This window comes from Strigops habroptila, chromosome 5 (assembly GCF_004027225.2).
Source record: "Strigops habroptila isolate Jane chromosome 5, bStrHab1.2.pri, whole genome shotgun sequence".
NCBI classification, from domain to species: Eukaryota; Metazoa; Chordata; class Aves; order Psittaciformes; family Psittacidae; genus Strigops; species Strigops habroptila.
In genome coordinates this window covers 74022949-74047818 of record NC_044281.2, presented here as the reverse complement: position 1 = coordinate 74047818, position 24870 = coordinate 74022949, and the positions used below count along the sequence as shown (strand labels likewise).

Here is a 24870-nt window from a genome sequence, read left to right as displayed (position 1 = left end):
TTGGTAAAGTTTTATCGATGATCTCTAGCAGTCAGTCTCTGTAAAATTGTAAAGACTCACTATGACAGCTTAGACTTCTTTTATAGGTACTGTAACTTTTTCATAGTTAATCCTGAAATGTGCTGAAGGAATAAAAATAAGACTAAATTTTCAAAGAAAATGTTGCATCTGTTTGATCTGTGTGCCTGCTGCCAGCATCCCTTTGTTCAAGTACAGGCACTGCACTAGTTTAACTAGAGCCCATTTAACAAACACAGTTCAGTCAGTAGCCTGGGTGCTTTTGGTGGAATGATACTTGTTTGGAGCTAGATCCATTGTGTTGGTAGGTGTTTGCACCTTGAGCTAGACTGATAGATACATTATATGTAATCTTATGCAAAAGGATCCATGCACCTTGTTATGGTGCTTGGGGCTACACTGATACAATCACATCTAGACATCATCTGTATGTAGACAAATATTGGTTGACATCAGTATACTGGAACCGGTAAATACTTGACTTGTGTTTGTATTACACTGCCCATGCAGTAAGGTTGTACTTAATGATATGAAGACAGTAGTAAGCCCCAGTACTGAACCAAGAATGTGTTGCTCTGGTCACATCTCTCCCTCAGAAAGTTGATAGTTTATGTTCTTTTTAATTTCTTTAATTTGGAAGATAGTTATGGTGTTAATATACTTGGATTTGAAACCTCATTAAAGGTGATGCAGCCCCTCAAAGCTGGTGTTTGTCCACTCGCACGCTTCCCAATGAATGCTGCTTCCAGAAATATGGGTCATGTGGCATGTGTGACCATCAGGACCAGCTTAATGTTGTAGGTGCTTATGTGACTGTTTCTATCCCGGTGCCTGGGACTCTTGTAGCTGTATTTATTCTCTCAGTAGGGTGAGGCTGACACTGGTGTTACACCTGGTTTACAGTCAGGGACACTCAAGACACAGAAACTAAAGCATTCAGATAACGTAATTTTGAGCTGATAGGTTACAGGCTCAGAGACTTTAGCTGAACTTGGCTGTCTGACTTTAGAGTTAAGGGCATGCCAGCCAAAGAGCTCATATATCTGTTGTGAAGCAGGGGTTGAAATCTGGGTTATCCAGATCCAAAATTAATGTCCTGTCACTAGTTGCACTGTCTGGAGTCTGTTATTGTCTTAGTCATGATTTAGAGCTGCCTTATTGCACCATTGCTGCTAGTGCATGATGCCTGAGAAGGTATTCCCTAGCATGCAGCTGATGTGGGGAGGGTTGGTGCAGGCAGAGCCTGAAATATGTACTGACTCAAGATGTGAAATCCCTGTGAGGAGATGAGTTTAGCTCCTAGCTCAGGGATTTCAGACCTAGAGCAGCTCACAATTTACATGTTCAGTAATCAGCTTCATTTAAGATACCAGTCAGGAAATAGTAACTAGCAGTATTTTATATTAATTTAAATGCCTGTAAAGGCAGAACTGGAAAGAAATTGCGTCACTGGACCAGTCTTGAAAACATTTATTTATTCTCTAGTAAGGAGCAAGAACTTGTGTTTCAGATCAATATCAGAAGATCTGGAACCTCTCATGCAGAATGTGTTAGGGTACCTTCCACATGTGAATTTGAGAGAGCAGAATATTGCAGGTATAGATTTCACGCTGCACTGCATAAATCCTAGGGAGCATTTCCCCAGATCCTAGATCCAGTTCCTCATTTGAACAACTTTGAAAGTCCATTCTGTTGCCTTTTCTTCACTTGGCATCAGGCCCATGTCAGGCTGCCTGGATCTGAGGAGGAATTTGCCTCATAATAATTTACTTTGCTAGCACTTGTATCTCTGTTTGTCTCTTATTTTCTTTCTCTTTTTCTCATTACCAAAACTATGTGTTTCCTTGGTTACAAGTTAATAGTTAATAGTCTTGTTTGGAAGAATAACTTCTGCTCCAGAAATAGTATTGCGTTGCAGACTATTAGATGAGGTTCACTCAAGGCAAAGCATTCACTGGGCTCTTATTTAAATGGACCTTCTAATTAGAATACTGGCTGACATTGCCAACTGCATTCTGTTCACCAGTATGGGCTGAATAACTGCTCAAGGGAAATAGTTGAAATGAGCTACCAGAGAGGAGGTATTAAAAACTTCAAGCTCGAGTGGAAGAATTCAGCCTTTTTCTTTGAAGAATGGTGGTGGGGGTGGTAAGAACCAAACAGCAGCTGCTGTATTAGTTTGGCTGAATTTACAGCAGAAATTATTGCTTGGAATATTTGTTATCTTCCATTCTTGATGCTGTTACTGCCCTAATCACATATTGGGCTTTTATTATTATTATTCTTGTATTTATATAATGGAGAATGATAGCAGCATTTCTTCACTAAGCCATTTATAGAGTAATATAGAAGGACTTGATGAAGCAATTGGGCTTTTTCCCTAGAAAATCATTGAAGAAGGGGAGGAAAATGGTGCAGTAAATACAAGCAAGATGTCCATAAGCAGTAATGTGAGGGGGGGGGAAAAAAGGCATAAACCTGTCTGGGGAGATGTCAGGAATTGATCAGGAGAAGAAAAGAGCTCCAGAAAACACAGAGATTAAATAATGATGATTCCCAGTGAGGGTGATGTAGGGGTGTCAGCACTTTGCAGGCCAGGAAAATCAGAACGGGAACTGTACAAAGACAGAGGCGTGGGTAAAGAGGTGTGTTTCTCTGGAATGTTCAGGGGAGCATCACTACTTTGAGTACAGTATTACAAGGAGGACGACTTTCTACTGCTAGAATGGGATGTGGGAGGGCGATCTGAAGGAATATAGTTTATCTGGGAACGTTTTGGGTAATATTTTCCACCTCAAACAGTACAGTTGAGACTCAGTCTTGCTTTAGCTTACGCCTGAGCATTGCTATTGGGGCCCCAAACTGCCACAAGGCACATCTGAAGGGAAAGTTAAACATTTTTTATGGAAGCCAAATGTGGAGCAGTAGAACTTTTATTATGACAGTGAAATACACAGTAAAGCTGACACAAACCTTTCCTGTTCCTCTCCAAGCTCTGCTCTGGGCGGTGGGACTACTGATCAATGACTAGTATCTGGTATTTTGTCTCCCTGACTGTATTTCAGATGCTTTGGTCATTTCTGTCTACTCATAAGAGCTCTAATTTGCACGCAGAGAGTGATTTCTACTAGAATTAATGGGAGCAGAAACAAATAATGTTGCGTTCTTTGCTCTTCAGATGTGCTTTCCCTGTGCTAGGTACATGCTGTAGGAAAATGGAGATGTTTGTAGTTTATATTTAACATAGTCATTTGCATGCAAAGTCAGGCTGCTTGGTTCATCTGGTTTCCCAAAACATTATTTGGAATTGCTTTCTTTTCATTCCTTTTGCTTGGATTGCGTCCTTTTTTGTATTAAAATAGCCCAGTTCTTGTTGCCTTGTGTGCTCATTGAATGGTTTGCACACACTCATGTTCTTGAAAGAGAAGTCTAGGCATTCTGAAACACTTCATGGCACTGAAACTGCAGAGGGAATTTTTCCTTCTCTTTCCATGGAGTCTCAGTGGAAAGAGGTAGTAATTGATGTGAATGGCTTAAACTACTGGTTTATGGAAAGGCTATATTTAAAAAAAGGTGGTGACTTTTTAGAGGAGTGTAAAATGTGAACAGATGCATTTGGATCCTGATGGAAAATGTCTGAGAACACAGATTTATGTACAGGAGAAAGTATGATTTTTGTTTGGGTTTAAATCATATTATCTTATTTCACAGTGGCCCATCCTCAGGAGCCTCACCACCCCTCTGAAAAGCCCATCATCCACTGCCATAAATGTGGGGAGCCATGTAAAGGTGAAGTACTTCGCGTTCAGGCCAGACACTTCCACATCAAATGCTTCACCTGCAAAGGTAAGACCTTGATATTCATCTGTTAGAAATGAGTCCATTTGTGCAAATATACCTAGAGCCAGTGATGAATAGCCAGTTACAGGATATTGTGGTTGCTCAGGAGCTGAAGGATTTGTGGGTGGGGAGGGTAAAGAGCAGGGAGTGAAGTGGCTGGATGGCACATGTGCAAGCAGAAAGAATTCAATAGCACCACACAGAATTCAATATGCAAACATGTACAGTTGAATTGAATTATGTAAGACATTTGGTTTTATCTGGATGGGGGAGGGAAGGGGGAGAGGGGACGAAGGGAATTGCCACCACTTAGAAGAATCAAAATAGCAAAATTCTGCTCTGAATACTTATGCGTTCATTCTTTTTCTTTTCTACTTCTCACTGGGTGCAAGCTACACAATAGATAATTATAGGTGAGATGAAAAAATAATTTCTTAGCTCTTTTTAACATAATTTTCAATTTTATTTGCTTCATGCAGTTCTCTGTAGACAGCCAGTTTCACATATTTCCCAAATAGTGAATGAAGCCACAATTAGACTCTGCTTAGGTGAAATTTCTTTCTGTTTATTTGGGAAGTGATGAAACAACTATACATCCAAGATGAACTGCTTTGTGGAGAGTCACAAAACATAGTGATAAGACAAGGGAGTAATGGCTTTAAACTGACAGAGGGGAGATTTAGATTAGGAGGAAGCTCTTCCCTGTGAGGGTGCTGAGGCGCTGGCACAGGGTGCCCAGAGAAGCTGTGGCTGCCCCATCCCTGGCAGTGTTCAAGGCCAGGTTGGACACAGGGGCTTGGAGCAACCTGCTCTAGTGGAAGGTGTCCCTGCTCGTGGCAGGGGGTTGGAACTGGATGAGCTTTAAGGTCCCTTCCAACCCAAACCAGTCTGGGATACTATGATAGGAAGAGAGGCCCTACCAGCATCTTAGAAATCCATTTGGTTTTAAATGTATTGTATCCATTTCCTGTTATTTCCATATATAGGGTGAGGGTGTGTTTATATTGTGCAGTGTGATGGGGTTTAAAGGGAGATAGCATGAAGTAGTGTCTTCTTGTGGTCTTTTTGGTCCTTGAAAAGTCCTTTTGTGGTCCTTGAAAATTGCTTTTTCAAGGATTTGGATAAATCTGGGTTGTTTCTGTGTTTTAATTGCTTAATAGCAACCAGTGATAGTTATGACAATTAAGCTACTTTTAGCTGAATTGATTGCTGAAATTAAGTACCTGCATTCAGAAAAACCCATCAAAGAACACCCCTGGTGGATACTGATGCCTGAGGGAAACATGCAGGGAGGTTGCTGAGAAGTGTGTGCTGAAGCAAGGAGAAGCCTTCAGTGAGCGAGCAGTGCAGAGCGTTGTTCCAAAAGGGAAAGGAGCAGGAGACAAGGGATATCTGCAGCAGCTCTGCTGAAACTGTGACCCTCAAAAGAGCTGAGCTGGAGCTTTTAAGCTGAGTGGCCCAAAAAATCTTCTTTGCTTGCTTTTCTTGTGGTTGGGTTTTGCCTAACTTGAAGAAATAGCAGTGTGATTGCTCACATGCACGCTGTATCTGTGTGCATATATATACATACTTGTGTGTATATAACTATACAGGCACACGCTTGCTTGCAAGGGGCCTCCGTTTTGCTGAGCCTTCAGTCTGTGGGGCTGAGCCTCCTCTTTCTCTGTGGGTCTCCCTCCCTTTCTGCCTACATTTCTCATGCTTTTGGGGCTCCCTGACTCTCTGGGGCTCCCACTCCATGGGCTGGGGTTTTCTGGGACTCCCGCTTTAATGGAGGCCTCCTCCTTTTTGGAGTCTTATTCACCTGGGGGCTCCCACTCTCTGTGGCCTCCACTGACTCTTGTTCTTAGCCTTTGAGGACTTCAAGTCTCTCAGCCTCCTGATTTTTGGGGGAGCTTCAAACAACTTTGTGCAAGCCCAACTCCCTGCAAGCCTCTGCTGTGTGAGCCTCCCGCTTCTCTATTGGCTTCCCATGCTTTCAGGTATCCTACTTTTTTGGGCTCTTCTTCCCTTGCTCCAGAATGGACCTCTCACACAAACAGTCATTGGTCTTCCACTGTGTGAGCCTCTCACTGAGCCTCCCTCCCTATGGGCTGCCATTCCCTGTGCTTCTCCCTTCCTTTTGGCCTGGGCCTCATAATCTTATGGCACTCCACTGTGTGACAGTGTGGCTTCTGCCTGTTTGTAGCATCTGCACGTCCCAGTTTGAACTGAGAGGGCCAGTGCTGAATCGTAGAGACTCTTCCCTTGCTGTTCGCTCGTTCTCTGCCTTGTTAGTTGGGTTTGCCAGCAAGTGTCATCTTTTTTGTGTTTATTTGTCTAAAAGGAAAGGGATGTATATGAGAGGGTTGGTCCAAGTCCTGCATTGAATCTTACACCTGAGCTGCAAAGCTTGTTTATTGTTGGCCTCTCATATTTAAGTGAATGCAGTTTTTCTTTAAACCATGGAGTTAGTTACTTATATTGCATGTTGTCTGACCATATGGTTCATACAAGTGGGACACAGCTGTTCAAGTGGTTTTTTAACTCTTATTCTAATGGGTTTTTAATTTGACATGACTGCGACTCTACAGGAGGTGGAGTTAGACCCCCTCAGTTTATACAGTATGTTGTTAGCTAGAGGGAACAACTGATACTGGGACCAGAACATACCAGCTGTATCTACAGGTGGCTTGGTTGTCTTTCTCCTTTCTGTATACTAAAGTTTACTCTTGAGACTTCAGCTCATACATCTACAGTGTGAAAGACATGAACAAGCTCATATTTGTCTGGCTGTTGCCATACCTCCTGAAAATGCTTAAAATTTTACTCATGGACTTAGTCTAGTGAAGATGTGGAAAAGTCCTCATAAAGCTGTCGCACGAGTTGTAAGTAGCAAGGGTTTCAGGGTGATCCTATTCTTACTTTGTAGGAGATTCCTTTTTTTACTTTGAATTTCCATCCATGCTCTCAGCTTTGTGGTTACATCATTCTGTGAAGTGTATTTGATATGATTGTGATCCTGCTTCCCTAGGTTATGTCAGAGGCACACAGGCACTCTGTGACTGCTTGGCATGCGCGTCAGTGGTGGCTATTGCACTGCAGGAGCACGGTGACTTAAGCCTCCGTGCTGCATCAGCCAGCTCAGGACATGCTCATACGTCATGTAATGTGATCAGACAATCATTTTCCCTTTCCATCCTCATCCGTCTCTGGAATCTTTCTTGGAACAGAGTAACTGCTTCCTGACAAAGATGACAGTAAAACCTGCACGGGCTGACGTGTTCCCCTACCCCTATGATAAGATGCAGCTCACTGTTGCTCCCTGCCTGTTGAGAACCAAGTGTATACAGCTGGTTTGGCCTATCTGCCTGGCAAGGCTGGCTGGGTCTATTTGTGGCTCCAGAGAAGAGCTGATAAACAAAACAAAGAGCTGAAGTTTGTGCAGCCTGTCCCCCAAAAGATGAGCTTCATCAGCCTCCCGATAGGCTAAGAATCTCAAGCAGTCAGCAGCTGACCTGGAGCCGGAGTTAACAAGGGAGTGATGGACAGGGGATGGATAAGAGATATTTAGGAGTGCAGCTCAAGAACAACTGTTCAGAGCAATTGTCTTTGTTTTATATCAAAGTCACTTACCTTGCTAAGCACTTACACCGTTTTCGTGTGTTACAAATTCAAGTTAATTGGGTTCTGTGTTACTTCCAGTTGTAATAAAGAAATCTTAATTTCTATTTTACCAGGAGTACCCTACTCTTACCATACCAAATTGTTCATAGTGATCAGGCAATGGAAGCAGCAAGCTGAGAAGAGGGGGAGGGTGAGATGAGGAGGTTGGAGGGAGAACACACTGAGCTGGAGACCTCGTTTTAGTTTTTGTCTTTAATGAGCGTTAACATTAACAAGAATTAATTAACAGCTTATTAAAGAAGTAAAAAGTTTTTCCTCTAAGCATCAATGTACATGAAAAACTTTCCTAGAAAAAGTAAGACTATTCACTGCAATGTCTGTTACATACATAAACGTGTGTGGGATCAAGCCCTAAATTACAATGTGCATGAGCGTAGATTTTAATATCTCAAATTGTGATCTGATACAAACGATAATTTTCTGTCATTGCCAGTTGATTACAGTTCATTTTACCCTACCGCATGTAGTAGGAGAGGAAGTTTTGAGGCAAGCAAAATTGCTATAATAAGACTTTATTATTAAGCCTGTGATTCATCTTCTGGGTGAGAGGGAAATGCTGGTTTCAATACAGTGTATTGCTTAACAGAACAAGCTTTAAGCTTTCACAGTAACGATGTAGAAGTTTACATAGCTTGATTTTGGTACATGTAGAGACTGGTTGTGTTATCTTAAAAGGTAATGTAGTATCTGTGGTAGGAGTATTTCAAATAGTAGACAGCGTCCCTGATCTTGATGTTGAATATGAATTGGAAAACACAGTTATCTTCCATGTGGCAGCCTAAACTAAAAAAACCTCCATCTCATAAATAAGCCATCTTGCCATGAGAATATGGATGGTTTCCTGATGTTTTGTAGTCCTGACTATGTGGCATAAATGTCTGTGATTTGATTGGGCTATGCCAGGTGGAAATGTTTCACTGCGTGTGAATATTTTACATGCTATAGAGATACCAGAGATGAGAAGACAATTACCAGCTAATATTTTTGTTAACTGTAAGGCAAAGCCAAGTCTTGTCATGCAGGAAGCATTCCACAAACCCAGAGTATTCCATGGAGAAGAACCTTTCAAATTCTATTAAAACATTGTTATAAATCAGCATAAAGCAGCTTCTTAATTATGGAACAAATGTTCTAGTTTTCCTCTTTTGAGTTAGATATCTTTTTGAGCTTATTTAGGGAAGCCCACATCAGTATGTAGTTCCAGAATCCTCTATGGTACGTTCAGGTTCCAGGCACAGACTGTTTCTTTTATGTGATGACTTTTGCAAGGCACATCATCTGTAGTTCAATGAGCTTGACAGGGGAGGGGGAAGGTTCTGAAGTTCAGATTTGGGGATGGTCTGTGATCTTTGACTTTGAACTGGGTTTTCCTCCCTTGAAGGGCTGGGAAGAAGTGAGGGTCATGTAAGCAGACACTGTATCAACGGGCTGGAATGCGTTTTAAATCATTAGTTATTTGACCTTTGATCTGCCATCAGATTCCTTCAGTGGCGTCAGGAGGAGGCTGCAAACTGGCTGCTGGCTGGTTAGTGCTATTAATAGCTTGGTGTCAGTGGATGCAAAGTTTAAATGTGAGGACGTGTGTGGTAGATACCCACTGCAGTGTTTGACAGGATCTCTGCATTTCCACAAATACTTGTGAAACAGGCTGATGTGTGGATGCAGTAACTTAACTGGTGGGTAGAATACGCTCCTTCCTGAGCATCAGGAAGTTATGAGGTCCCTTGAAGCTCTGAATCACATAACCAAAGAGCTTTCTTTATCTAAAAGCTCTGATTCTCTTTCAATACAATCTGGTTCTGCTTGGTGTTTGTGAACTCCCCTTTTCAGCTTGGTTGTTGAAACAGCCTTGCACATTATTAAGCCTTCTGATTTTTCTCAGAAGTGTTTGTATTTTCATTTTTTTCCCTAGAACCTGAGCGTGTCATCTTTCATTTAAAGAAAACAGAACTTCTAATCATTAAAATATAAAACATTGGAAAATAAGAGCCTGAAATGCTCTAACAGCAGAATACAAATTAAAAGGACAGAGGTGATACAATATCCTGGTTGGGATGGTCATAGGTCTTGAAGGATTACATCCTTTATCAATGGTAGAAATCCAATTGATATTCTGTCCCAATCCAATGGAAGGGAATGAGGAAGAGTAAAATGAGATTTTAGTGGTGAAAATGAAAGAGAAGTACTTGTTGCTGAAGAGATTGGTACACAAATCAAGTGAAAAGGAGGACATGCTGTAATCTGTATGCACAGGGAGACCTACCGAGGGACAGTGAGAACATGCCTAAGGACAGCAAATCAGGTTTGACCAGTTTAGAAAATCCAGGGAGCAATGGGATTCTGCTGTTCCGGAGAAGCTAATGGAGGTTAAATTTTCTCCTGTGACAGGAAATGGGGATTCAGATGTGAATTCATGCACTCGGGTAGCTTGAATTGAACAAGCCTCAGCTGCAGCTGTGAGAGTAACTGCCATTTCTGTATTTGCACACCTTAGCTGCTGTGTCTTGAAGCCTGTTCTTTTGCTTGCAGTGGTTCTTTCTGGTATTTAACATCAGGTTCAGAGGAGGACCTGGGAAGTTTGCTGTAAGAGAGGCTGGTTTCCCTCCTGTAACCCGTGAGCAGCAGGGAGAGCTGTCTCATTAGCGGCCGTAGCCTTTGGGTGGCAATGGACTGTTCTAGAGATGCGGCAGATTTTAAGCTATATCGAACCCCTTGGCAGCAAAAGCTGCCATCCTCCAGTCCATCCTGCACACTTGTGGAGAAGTGTCTCCATAAGAATTCCTGAGGATTGGAGCTTGCTCCCTGCTGAAGAGGTACAGTGAGTGAAGTGACTGTGGGCTTTGACAGTAGGGCTGAAACTATACCTATAGTTCTATGTTGCACTGTTCTCCCATTCTCTGCCCCTTTCCTGCCCTTCTACTTGTTTCCAATAGTAATGTCCTATTTTATTAACATCTTTTTTCCCATATAATTTTTTCCATTTCCATGTAAACCACTGAATTGTAATTTTTGCTTTAAATGTTGACAGGAAGAAGATCCTAACCAGTTTTCTTCCATTCTGAACTGGATCTTTGGTTTGCTCTTGGGGTTTTAATGCTACGCATGGCAATTGGTTGCCACTGATCTTAGTTTAGTTGGGCCTGAGGTCTCCTTTGGTGACCAAACATCTGTCAGGAAATAAAATTAATTGTGCTACTTTGCTGATGTTGATGAATGCTGACAGATGCCATGTCAGATTCTAACAAGCTGCTGGATCCCTTTGAAAGCAGAGGGCCAGAAGGATGCTTTACAGGTGCTTGATGAGTGGGGCAGAGCATCCTGAATGAGAATCTGGCAAGTTGCTTGGGTTTGTTGTCAATGTATCCTTCATTTGCCTGGCTTGGGTGAGGTGTTTGTTCTATTCTTAAATCCTTGGTTTGTTAATTTACAATCTCTTCAGAGAGATCTCTCATCTAGATAGTTAGAGCCAAGCTATTCCCGGCTAAACTTTGACATTTTTCCACCCATTGCATTTTCTTCAAGGTTCATTTCCCACGGACTCGTAAATGACTTTGATCTCCACCTAGTGCTTAGCTTAATGTGAAAGGTGTTTTAAATGGCTGAATGATTCTTGCTGTTATTTCCATCCTGATGCACAAAGCATTGATAGCTCAGTTGGGAAGCTGTCACGTTACTACGTTAGATACAGCTGTTGTTTGCTTGCTGTTGAGCTCAGGTGCTAGCTGTTGTCTGTTAGATTGCTAGAAAGACTGAAATATATGCAAGTCAGGTGTGCGCAGGAGAGTTTCCCTGTGTAGTACTGTTTATATCTCCAGTGTTAAGAAAAGAAAACCCAAAGCAAGCTGAAAGGCAGTGTCATGGCGCTGATTAGGAAGTTGATTGATTTAGAACTCTGAGCTCATCTGATGCTCAGTCGTCACTAATGGTTTCGCTTGAGTGAATGCCTGCATTACGTGCTTAGAGGTTTCACCGATGTACCCCACTGAGAATAACTTGTGTCCTAATGACAGCAGCACTCAGTGATCATGCAGGCAGGGTGCTGGAAATGGAGGGTCAAGGTGTTTCAAGGGAAAAGGAAAGGGCCTGGATGGAGGGTAGAGGATGCTTCTCACAGGGATTCCAGGCCAATTCAGGAAAAGATGAGAGAAACGCAGTCTCTTTTGCTCAGGAAATATTCTAGCTGCTAAACATTTTTTTTTGCAGCAGGTTTTAACATCACCTGTATTTGTTCTGTGTATATAAAGCTCTTTAGACTTCCCAGGGTTGTTTCTAAAGTCAATCTGTTGAAATGAGAAGAGTTTCCAGAACCACTATGAATGCTAGACACAGTTCCGCATGCCTTGGATCAGAATGCTTCTCTCATCAATGTATAGCAAAAAGAACCTCGAGTGACAGAAGTGTGACAGCTACCAACATCTCTGTGACAGCTTTTGCAAAAAGGTGTATGCAACTTCTTGATGGTGCCTTGTAATCTTTCTGCAACAGCAGTGCTGCAGCGTGGCTTCTGAGGTTTACCATTCTCACATGGTCTTCTGATGATACTTCGAAGTACGTTCATTCTTTAAATGACTTAGGCCATTAAGTGTTGGTAAGAGGAATAAAACAAAGGCAGAGACTTAGTTAGTTTGGAATGTGGAAACTTTAAACTTTAACAAGAACATGGACCTTGCTTTCCTGAATACAGGATTTGTTAAACTCTCTCTTAGGCAAAAAAACCCCTCACAGAAACAGATTTTTCCTGTGTATTTGTTTAGATGTAGGTGATAAACTGAAACATTGCCAAATTCCTTTCTACCTTCAAACAAGAAATCCATTATGTCCTGAGAAATAAATGTTGTATGAATATTTCCCCACTTGAGAACAGCACCATTATTCTGTGAAGCTTAGAAATACAAGAAAGAAAGAAAACCCCAACAGGAAATTGAATTTGCACCTTATTTAATGCATGGTGACAAAGCAGATCATTAGACTTCTCTGAATGAATAGCATTCACTTCTGCAAGCTGAGAGCCCATGCCCACAGAGTCTGCTTGTGTGGTTTTCTTTCTTTACTGTTGAAACAATTTTTTACTTAACATCAACATGGAGTTATTTTACTAAGGGCCTGGTTTTCCAACTCTCACTGACAATAACCCTATAGAAATCCTACATAATGCTCAGTAGGATCAAATCCTGCTCTCATTCACTTTGAAAAAAATCTGATCTCTTCATTTTCATCATCTCCGTTAAAGCTTGGAAGTGACTCTGCGTAAGAATGAATCTGGGCCCTTGGAGATCACAGGTAATTGGATTGCTCTTGAGCAGATACGTTTTGTTGTAATAGCCCACACTCGTCTACACAGACCCTACACAGTCCCCATAGCTTTGAGAGCAGACAGCAGTGCTGGTGGGTGTCTCCAATCTTTTTGTGCTCAGGGTGCAAAGTAGTAGCTCCTGAGAGAAACTGAAGAGAGGAAAAAGCTGGCAAGTTGGTGATTTCCATACAGTAGGAGGCAGAAGTGTATTCCAGCTTATTCCATTCACAAGAGAGGCAGGATCATGTGTTTGGAATATGGAATTCTTTGACATACAGACTCTGTGAAAAGGCTGAGTTCCTCCAGGAGGTTTTGAAGATGATGATTTTCTTTTTTCATTTAAAGAAAAATACTGAGTGTTTTGTCTCTATGCTTATGGTACCTCAGGGAATAGAAATGCTCCTCAGTGTCTCCTGCTTCAGAAGGCAGGTACTGGTCACATAAAGTGGGATTTTTTCCATTGTATTGAACAGGAAAGGTCTTGGGGAATTGGTTTCCTGTAGACTATTCCATGTGGTGGATGCTTACAGAATACCTCTGGCTTTTTGCCTTCTCAGACATTATTTGTGCATTGCTATTGGCTCCGCAAAGTAATTCTTTCAAAGCTCTTCCTCATCAGTACAGAGAAAAAAAACCCCAAAGAACATAATTTGATGTTTCCTATTAACTGTCATTACTTTGGCATTGATTTTTCTTTGATTACATTATATTTGTATCTCGGCAATCGCCTAGATCACGCTATTAGGATTTATTGTATGTATGTAGCTGTCATAGCTTGTTTCACTAGCTCTGCTGTTTGTGGCATGAACAATGTTGGGCAGATGGTCTTTCTTTTTAATAAAAACAATCACAATTCATCCATCTTTCCTGTGGTATTTCTACAGTGGTTATAAATGTGTGCTAAGGCAGTATGTTTAAGCTTGAGGGGATTTATTGTCAGAACTGTGACTTCTGCACAGTTGCAAAAAGGAGGGAAAGAAACAAGCTGTTTAAAAGAAGCTGTTTCAGTCCCTTCCTTGCTTGTACACCACATTGTACACCAAGTGTACACACACCAAGTGTGGATATGGAGTTCATCCTTTCTGATTTGATCTCTGACTCAAAGTGAAAGCAGCTGACTGGAGCAGAGTTTTTCCAACCATGGATGTTAACAGTCTGGGTGACCCTTGTTTTGCCCATGTAGCTCAAAGCTGTGATTAGTGATAGGAGCACATGTGCTAAATTGACTGCAAAAATCCCTTGTAATGTGGGTCTGCCAGGACTTGTCTTTAATTCTTGCAGATCGGTGTGTGCTTCCTGCTGTGAGTACGCCAAAGATGATGAATCTGCTGGTGGTTCACAGCAGCAGCAGTTCTGCTTGTGCCTGAATTCATGACTTCCCAGTATGAGGGAATTTAACTTGTTCTGAGTTATTGACAGGAAAAAGTGAGAGATTGGGTGCAAAGGAAACTTCATGAAGAAAAAGGCAAGAGAGGGAGCTTCTTGTTAATGACAGTAATTATTGTCTTTAAAAGACTTGCCAAATAATTTTATCCCCCATTTTTATTGCTAGGCTTGAATCCTTGTGGCCATGCAAAAGGGATAGAGCTTAATAAGTGTGAGTGCACGAATGCTTCCATTCAAAGTTTGTAGGGTTTTTTTGCAAGCAATGATCTGCCCAGACCTCTGTGATATGTTGAAGCTGGATTTTTCAGAAGCTAGAACTGAGGTTGCATTGAAAGTTACTTTTGAACATCTTACCTTATCAGCCCCATTGCCTAGGCAGGTGAAGAGAGCCATAATGACTAAATGAGATTTCAAAAGGTGACTCATTAGTAGAGCTGGAGACCATGGTAAAGAGACAGAGTTCATATGTGCACCTTCTGAGACAGATCCAGCAGCCTGCTGAGCACCTTCAGCTTGAAGCTGAAATATATGTAGACTTGGACATTAAAGCTACCAGCTAAATTACGACTGTAATTTAAATAATCACATAGACACATGAATGCTCTGTGGCTCTTTATGAAATTTAGCAGCTTCTGAAGCATTTAGTACTGACAACTTGGTGACAATACTCCCGTTCATACACTGTAACCACAGGATCTAACAGTTCAGATACTGATGTAACTCTCAGACATTCTCAGTTACTCCATGTAATCAGTGGAGTTCTTAGTCCATGATTTAATTGTAAGGAATCCACCAAAGGTAACTTAGAAAAGCAAACCTATTGTAAGTAGGCTTAGGTTTCACCGCTGCACCTCCAGTGGAAGATGACTAGATGGTCCCCAACTCAGGAGGAGTCTAAGGTGATGTGGTGTAGAGGTCACAGTATTTTCTGCTTAAGGCTTACATGATATTGTACATGATACATTTAAAAAGAATACTTTGAACAAAATGGAGAACAGTAGAATAAAACAGAGGAATAAAAGAGGTTTTTTTCTGGAGGTGTACCTGAAAACCAGCTTGGAGCATTTTGCAGTGTTATAATAGAACCTTAACAATAGTTCTCAGTAGTTAAGTCACTGATGATTGAGGTTTGGCTGCTTAATGCCACTATGAAATGTAATTTGTTTGCATGTGGGATATTAACACTGTTCTATGCAGAAATGTGAAACCAGGAAAATGCTAGTACTGATACTGCTTTAATTCTAAGGTGCAGTTTAGTGCATTCTCTTTATTGTTGTTCTATTAATTATTGTTACAGTAACAGCCCTTAGACCTCTGGGATTTGGCAACAGGTGAACAGAGAATTTGCAATCCTTGCCCCAAACACAATGCAATTTTAATTTCCAAGGCAGGCATTTAATAAGATGTTAGCCTGTTACAAGAGGGGATAGAATCAAAGTTGTGCACAGTATCTTCCTTGGAATTTGTGGCAGAGAGATTAATTGAACCCAGTTCCCCTGGTAATCTTTCTGTATTTCATGTTTTAATACTTCAAGGACTCTGTATCTGCAGGGACCTACAATGCTGCTTATTTATTTTTCCTTAATAATCAGAATTCCTGATACTTGATATTTCTGATATTTGATCTGAATGTACTTCAGTGTTATGAAGAGGGATGAGATGGTATTACTTGGACAGTAAGAGTTAAGCTAGCATCCTAGGCTGCTCTTAAGAATAGTTTCTCATACTGAATTACACAGATGCAGCAATATGCAGAGGAGCAGTAGGAGTGGCTGAAACCAAAATGCCTGGGAGCAGCCATGTATATATTTGTTTAATAATTCATCTAGCAGCTCCTATTTATGCTTTCTCACAGAGATGAATAAAGAAGGTTTTTTAAAGCTAATGTGAAGCAGGTAGTATTTTTGGTGCTACTGTGGGACATTAATGGGTCAGTTCAAGTCCTTTCTTCAACTTGAGCTAAAGTTGAAGTGTGACATCTAGTCTCTGTCTCTCATGGCACTTTCTCTTCATAGACACTGGCTGTTGTAGGATGGATTGGCTGTTGTAGGATGGATTGCTCTTTGCCTCCTGCTTTGAACAGAAACACCGATGTAGCACTATGAATATTTTCTTAAAGCAAACCAGGCATCTGGTTGTGATGTGTTTGTGTTTGCATGAATAAACATTTAACAGTGGAAAAAGTGCCAAGTCTCAGAAATCCTTGACTGGGCCTTCACCCTTTTACTGATAAAATTATTTTTCCTGATGAAGTTGTACATGGCCACAAATCTATGTCCAAATACTTGAGTTGTTTATCTAATACATTAAGTACAGGGAATACAGTATGTGAAAAACTAACTCAAGAGCAGTGCAGATTAGGCACTCAAAGGTAGTAGTAGTTCTTAGGACCTTAATTTGGTCAGAATATAGGTGGGGAATAATCTTTTTGGCTTTATTCAGTGTCCAATATACTGTTGTGTAGGTTGGCTGCATATATCACAAAATATATATAGTGGAGGTGTGGCTAGATTTTTAATGCCTGATTGTCTCTTCACTGCAGCTTTCTCCCAGTATTTATGTGTAAATTAATACTGTAAAGTCACCCTGAACATTTCAAAGATCATACTTTTTAAAGTAAAACAAAAGGTATTGATGTAGCAATGGTGAAGTATCTCACTGTTATCTGAGGGTTGGAGAAGTTAATCTAAACCATAAATATTTCTAAAATATTTACTGTTTCAAAAAGAATAAGCACCTTGAAAGCTTCTTAAAGAACATGGTTGCAGGAAAAATGTATGCTGGTTAAATCTGTTCTATTTATGGAATCCTATCTTATGCTCACCTCCAGACCCAGAAGCAAAAGCAAGATTGCATTGGTGCGAATAACTGATGATAACATGATTACGTGGATGATAGAAGGAAGCAAGACCACGAGGGTCATCTCATTTGTCAGCAGCGTAGACTAGTGCTGACATCCTTAGTGGGTGTATTTCTCTAATCTCTCTTTGTGGTTGTTTTTTCTTCCAGTGTGTGGCTGTGACTTGGCACAAGGAGGCTTTTTCATTAAGAACGGGGAGTATCTTTGCACCTTGGATTACCAGCGCATGTATGGTACCCGCTGCAATGGCTGTGGGGAGTTTGTGGAGGGCGAAGTAGTGACAGCTCTGGGGAAAACTTACCATCCGAGCTGCTTTGCCTGCACTGTTTGCAAGTAAGTCATCCCTTTCAACTAACTTGGCGTGAACCCAGTACAAGGAAAACAGGGAGAAAGATGTCACCAGGAGACATAAGTGTCCAGACATAGTTCTCTTTGGGAGATGTTTGGTTGGAAAAGATCTGCTGCAAGTCTGACTTTGAGGGTTTTCAAAATACCACTTGTTTATTTGGGGGACACATACAGTTCCCTGTTCTCAGAAACTTAATTCTTTCAGATGTGAGAGTAACTATCAGGCTTACGTATTGAGATGATGGACATGGCTTGAGTTGAGTTCAGGTGATGAGCCCAGCTTGATGGGAGAAGTGAAATGAAGCAAAATTCTGGGTGCACCCATAGAGAACTCATTCGAGCTGTAAGAACAGTTAAACAATTGAAAACGTACTGTAGACTTATTTTCACATCATGTAAGAATGCATGGCTCTGGGACAACTGCAGTTCCCCTCTTCTCCCCAAGTGCTATTTCTTGTCCCTAAGAAGAGAACCAGTCTTCATTTCTACAGGGAATAAAGATAAGTTAGCTAAGGATGTGTGGATGGGACAAAAGGGGGTGTTTTTAATTTGCATTTCCATTTAAACCCTCACTAAGATACTAATTCAGCTTTTAGGAGACTACTGGGGCAAATCTTCCACATGCTGTCATAGCCTACTCATTTGAGCAGTTCTATACTTGAAAATCTCAGCTGGGCTTTACAGTCTAAACTCAACCCAAAGTCCCTGTGCGTAGTGTTCTCTGTTAGCTGGCTCTAGGCACTGAGATTATGCTAGAATTTAGGCTGTCTTAGTTTCAGTGTAATGCCTGAAGGACGCATAAGAAACAAGACAGAAATGTAGGTAGATCTCATAGACAGGGAAGATTCAAAAGACAGGGCCTGTTCCTTTCTAGTCTTGGAGGGCAACAGGACAGTGATGTTCTCCAGAAGTCAGAATCTGACAGCAGTCGAATTGTCTGAAACTTACTGCAGGAGGATGACATGAACAAGAAAGGCAAGAATCTGCATTCTGAGACAGTACCTTTTTTGAGATCCCATCATATGATGTGTCTGCATATTATTGCAGCAGACTTGCCAGGTGCTGCCCTAACCTTTCATAGCTATCTCTGATGAGTAGTTTAAGTACTTATAGCCTGGTATATTTTCCAAGACCTTTTCTATTGAGAGTATCTTGATCGTTCTACCTCTTTGTGTGAATTTACTGCATGTTGGTAATCAAATAATGTGTATGTTTCAGTTTTATTTCCCAAGGACAGTGTGAAAGTAGATGATACTTTATGGAACATGGCATCAATTTTCTCTACATTGACTTGCATCAATCTTTCTATGTCAAATGAACAAAAGATGAGTCATTGGAATAGATTCATGACATGTGGTATTGCTGCTGGTTTATTTATGGCCCACTGAGGGGTGGCAGTGAAAAGGAAACTAGAACAATGCCTAAAACATTTTGTTTTGTGGGAGAAAGCAGATGCCTATTTTTAAGCACAGTTTTGGAGTGAGGTGAGGTCTAGGAGGGAAGTCTGTACTTAGCAGCTAAACATTTGGAGTTACTGAACCATTTCATTTCAGTGAAAGCCTCATACAAAATGTTGTTCATCCTCTATTTTATACACCAAATGTGAGTTAACAGCAATGTCAGCTTCTGCCTAACACGTATTTTGTTGGGTTTAGCAAATAATCTCAAACTTCCATAGCACATTCAGCCTTTGCCTTTCTCCTAATACTGTCTGCACAGGTAGCAGTTACAGTGGTGGTTCTATAATGTAGGTACCTGTTTTAAATCCCTAGGAGAATGAATGTGGATAACATTTCATTTCTTTTGCAAACTGCTACATCTGCAGTAACACAGTCATACGTTTCATTGCTGAATACAGATGAAATTAGTGTATTTATGAGTGACTAGTTCCACATTCCTTTGCTAGCCTCAAGACCGATTCCGATTCTTCCTTTGAGTTCTCTTCTGTACAATTTGCTATCCACAACATCACGCTGAGACCATAATAAGCATAGCTGTTGTGTCTAAGTGGATTTCACTGTCACCTACTCTTTAGATAAAGTGTGCTTTGATAGCTTTTTAAACCAAAATACAAGGCAAGTCTAACCTCTGCTCTGCTTGCATCCACAGATTGGATTTCTTCCAGTGCCTGGCTTTGCCAAGGCCACATTGCAAAACTATTTGGCCTGAGGTTCTGTATAATACCGATTGCAGTGGGGGAAGGCAGCAAACTCAAGGAAGAGAGGAAATTTCTGGCATAACCTTTGCTAAAATACATTTTTCTCTTTAACTCTCCAGGCGCCCATTTCCACCAGGCGATCGGGTTACCTTTAATGGAAGGGACTGTCTCTGTCAGATGTGTGCTCAGCCAATGTCCTCCAGTCCAAAAGAATTGTCTGCCTCAAGCAGTAAGTATGCTTCTCTCTGAAGCCTCTCACCAGGCTCATCAACATTTGGTTGAAGCTAACTTAATGCAGTCTTTGGGGGGTTTTAAATCTTTCTTCACCTTTAGAAATGTGAACCATCTTTGGAAACCATCTTTTCTTTCTTTCTTTCCTTCCTATTTTTCCCTTTTCTTTAAAGTGTTAGGTACTACAGGTGAGAAGAGACACTTAGACATTGCAATATGAACAAATAGCTTTTTGCCAATGACCAGATTTTTAAAAGGGATGATTTTTCTTTTAAAGGCACTGGAAAAGTACCTGATTGATGAAATCTGAGGTTTCAGAGTTGATAGATTCCATTTTTTCCTGTATAATTGTGCAGGTTTAAGTATTCAAAAGAGGACAAAAAGTCAGAGGAAATTAATTTTCTTCTACTACTTAACACCTTAATTCAATTAAATTATCCTTTAAAAGGAGTACCACCAGGATTATGCTTCCTGTAGACTGATAGCGCAGTGATACTGTGAACAGAATCTCAAGAAACCTTTATAGAACAGAAAGCAATTTAAGGGGAAAGAGAGAATGAAGAAAGTTTGGGAGGGAAATTATCTTGGTTTGCTGCTGGGTTTTAATGCTTTTAAAGGATGATTTGTAAGTTACTGATATTAATCTCTGCCTATAGTTATTTTTTTTAAATCTTTGGGGTTTTCTGATTCTTTCTTTGATTGATGGATTGTATTGAACACTCTCATCTGTAATGACTTACCCAGGGAGTTTTATGATTCAACATGGCTGCAGATTTCCTTGTGACGCGAGGTAGTTTTCCATCAATGTTGATTTCCTTTAGGGAGACACTGTGTATTTTGTACTGGTACTTTGCTTTGAGTTCCCAGGATTGTAAAGTGCAATGTAAAGGCAAAGTTGGATAATGTTTGTGCTTAGCGGATGAGTCCAGGGAATCTCGGGTTGTCTAATTTGCCTGAGAACATGTAATCAGACACTTAGCAAAATGGAAAATGAGAGGGGTTTTTTTTGTTATCATACTTTTCTGTCTGTTAAGTGATACTTTTCCACTGTAACTGTAGATTTGGAGCTCAAAATGCACAGGCCTAATCAGCTAAGGAAGAATTTAGGAACCTGAAAAAACCCTTAGAAGATTTACAAATCAACATAGACATGTCTGAGGTACTTCAGGCACTCGGGGAATCCTTTTGAGACAAAGGAATGATGTGAAAATTGTATTGGAATTCCTGGTATTTAGGAGGCATACTTGGCAAGGAACTGCAAGGCACAGGGACCTTGGACAGTACTGATGTTCTTTTTCTAAGCATGTCAAGCAGTGTTCCCAAACAACTGGTGTTCAGGGACAGAAGTATCTGGATCACACTACATCTGGTTCTCACTTATCCAGCAGCATGGCCACGTCCTGTATACACGACCCCAGGTGCCAAAATGCCCCCAAGCAAATGATAGGCTCAAGTTGTCTCATAGTTAGCAAGTGAAAGAGCTGGAGTCACTTCCTGATAACTAGTAGTTATCTCCTTGAATTGTAGTCTCTGCTTGAATTGCTTCTGGGGCACCACACTGAAGCCACGGGTAGCAAGGATTATAAACAATCTTTCCCGTTGCTTGTGGTGAGATTTATTGTTTTCTTTGTTTTTTAATCAAAATTGGGTCCTGCTGGGCAAACTGCCTTACCAGTACACACAGCAAGAGAGCTCCTGCTGGTAACAGTTTAGAGTGCACTGCTTTGAAATCTGCAAGTACCTGCCACGGTTGTTTTTATGGACAAAGACTTGTAGAAAGATGCAGAGTTTCTGGTCACTTTAGAGCAAGACTCTCCAAAACAAACAAATAAAAGTGAGAACAGTGTGTGTTTGTAAGCTCAATTGAAAGAACGCTAATGCAGTGTCCTCTGTCTTCAAAGTTATGCCAGCTGCTGCTTTAGCTTTGTGCAGTAGTTGACTTAGATACAGAGAAGCCTTTCTTGCTGGCACTGAAGAGTAAATCTTACTTAGTGTGAGCTGTTCCACATTGCTTCTACATCTCTCCTGCTGCTGAATCACATACATCTGTTTTTTCTAATGCTTTGTCCTTTTTTGAAAGAATTTTTTTAATACACATTATTTTAGAACAGAACTTCATCCATGCTGTGCATCCATCTTATATCCTATATTGCTGTCACTTTCCCCTGATTGCTTCCAAGTACATTACTAGAGGAGGCTTTCTTTAAAATAGAGAAAGTTGGTAGTGAGGAAATGCAGCAGACTGAAAATCTGTCAGGTTTGATTGGTTTGTGTAATGTAAAAGGAAGCCTTCTATCCACTAGAATGTCTGCATTAATGTTGACATGCCACTTTCTGATGTCTGTTACTTCACATAAATGAAAGGCTTATTGACCACCCAAGCTTTCCTTGGATGATTTCAAGGTAAATCAAATGCCTCTAAATACAGGGGTTAACATCTTGAATGACATGAGTATTGTGTAGGGCACACCAGTGAAAATCAGAAGGAAGAATACTGAAAAATTAATTTTCCTTTTTTGTTTAAGAGTAGTTGTGTCCATGGCACTTGTTTATCTTATTTATATGAATAATCTATTTCTTTCACTGCAAATGTATTACCTGGAATAATTACAGCTATTTTCTCGAGGAACCATTTCAGTGACTCCTTTATTCTAATTTTCTAAGACAATCTTTTTCAGTGTACAGATGCTATAAAGTAATCATAATTCATAATTTAGTCAAACCTGTTCCTTAGGCTCTGCTAGATGTACACGGTGCACAAGCTTTGAGGTTTTCGTTCATTCAGCAGGAAATCTAATACCAAATACCTGTAAATACCTTTGCAGACAAATTAAATGAGTGGTGTTTGATTTTGTTAGTGTTTTATTTCATATGACAGGCTGATAAATGAGATGTGATCTGTAAAGCAAAGTGACTGGGACAGATGTAGAGCAGCACAGAAGCAGGGGACAAGTAGACAAGACTGACTAAAAGTGTGATGTTGGTGGCTTGGCTATTTCAGGGATTTCAGGATTCTGCCAAGGAAAATTTGTGTGGTTTTAACTTATGCAAGGAGAAATTCAAGAACCTAAAGTCTATCTAAATCCTTATTCTTCATCCACATTAGGGTCAGGTGCCTTTGGAAGAGTAGTGTGAGCATTATAATACATCTTTCCAGCCCACAGCATCTCAACCTATTTTATTTCCCTGGCCAAGTTAGAGTGAGGGAGGATACGTGCTCCCTGGATTTCTGTTAGCATTAGTGTGAGAAGCAGAGGCAAGTAGATTGGCCACATTAACAGGCTTATCCTCTTTGATACTTCTCCATTACGGCATTCTATGAGTGAATTCTCACCAAGGGAGCAGGTAAGTGAACTGGTGCAGACATTTGAATGTAGAAATCCCTCATTTAGTCAGAGCTTCATTGATAAAAAGTACCACGGTGGCTTGCATTTCTCCTGGAATGCACAAGAGGTATCATGAGAAGCACAGCTGGGAGCAGAGCAGCTGGAGAGAGATCATAGAGTCACAAAATGGTTTGGGTTGGAAAGGACCTTAAAGCTCATCCAGTTCCAACCCCCTGCCACGGGCAGGGACACCTTCCACTAGACCAGGTTGCCCTGTCCAGCCTGGCCTTGAACAGTGCCAGGGATGGGGCAGGGATCCCCCACACTCTGGGTAGGCATATGAGGCACTGTGCTGATGGAAATCCAACCAGCAGCCTTCTGGCTCTGGGGTCATCTTTGAAATTCTGAAGAGACTACATGTCTTTGAATGCAGTTTAATACATTTCCCTCTTCAAACAGAGGTTTTTTCCCTTAGGCATTCCATTTCACCATTTCCACAGTGAAGCACTTCAATAAGAAGAGTATTATGTTATTTCTTTACCTGAGGTTGAGCCCTTTGTCTGTTGGTTCCTTGTCTGGGAAGTTTTAGTTCTGGTTACCTTTTTGCTGAAAGGTTGGATCATTTTAGTGATGTGCATGAGCTAATTAAGAAATTGTGTTCCAAATGAAAAGTGGGATTTCTAGACGGGTAGGAAAAAAACTCCTTATCCCAAAGAAACTGAAGCATTACAATCACCTAGAAAGAGTTTTCACTTGAAAAATTCATCTTCATTTGAAACTATGGCAGAGACTTTCACAGTTTCCTCTTTTTCAGTGCAATAGAGACTTGTGTCCTACATATGCCAAGATATGCAGTTATGATCCTGTTTGGAAAGAAGCACAGGGAAGAAATTTCAACTCCTTTTTCTTTGTAGCAGTTTCTTCTGTGTGTTATGAGCATTACAGTAGAGCCAAGAGGTGGACCAGGGTTTTCAAAATGGTCAGTGTTACATGTGCATAAATAATCTGTGGTGCAGCTGCTCCCTGACCAGCCGGCATCCACGTGGAGATTTCACAATCCTGTTTTGTATGCTTGTCCTTGTCTGGTTTGCACATTATGTTCTGGTTCAAAGAATGTAAGTTCTCTAGGACAAATGCTTTCATGCCTATCAGTACAGAGCCGAACCGAGCTGGATCCTGGCTCACAACTGGGTATCTCGGCTCTATTGTGGTATAAATAATAAGCTTAATGCTTAATGAACTTGTGGGAGAAAGATATCTTTGTTAATTTTTCTATAGCCTTATCTCTTAAATTAGATGCAGTCAGTAAAGCTCCCAGTAAAGAGCTGAAACTTGCAGCAAGGTTTCTGTTAATGCTGAAGTAGAGCAGAACCAACATGCTTTACCTGTTGGAAAAGGTGGGAAGGGAAAAAGGAATCATCTTTCACCTCACTGCTCAGAAAGTGGGAGGAAAGTGAGGTTGTTTTGAAACAATGAAGCATCAGAATGGAGAAGCAGCAAATTTACTTTGCAGTCCTCCTTTGAAGACTCTATAATTCTTAATGCAGTTTTATATTCAGGACATAACTGTCCTTTTGTTAGATAAAGATATAGAAGATTGTTGCCAGTGTTTAGAAATAATGTCTAAGATGATTTAAAGGTATCACAAATTCTCCATTAGAAATTAGCTGAGTGGATAAAATGAAGACAGAATTCCTGTTAATCATAGTTCTTGTGAAAAGTCGGCAGCGTTGTAACTGTTTAG

The 24870-nt window shown here is 40.8% G+C and overlaps 1 protein-coding gene across 12 annotated transcripts in view; it reads left to right on the top strand.

Annotated features, from left to right (window-relative positions):
* The window catches only part of ABLIM1 (actin binding LIM protein 1), a 225521-nt gene that overhangs the window by 114919 nt on the left and 85732 nt on the right, over nt 1-24870 (top strand). For all 12 annotated transcript variants that reach the window (XM_030487219.1, XM_030487231.2, XM_030487222.2 and 9 more), the window contains exons 2-4: nt 3730-3864; nt 17213-17396; nt 19689-19798. In XM_030487219.1, coding sequence (XP_030343079.1) covers nt 3730-3864; nt 17213-17396; nt 19689-19798 — 429 coding nt within the window. The remainder of the gene's footprint in view (nt 1-3729; nt 3865-17212; nt 17397-19688; nt 19799-24870) is intronic.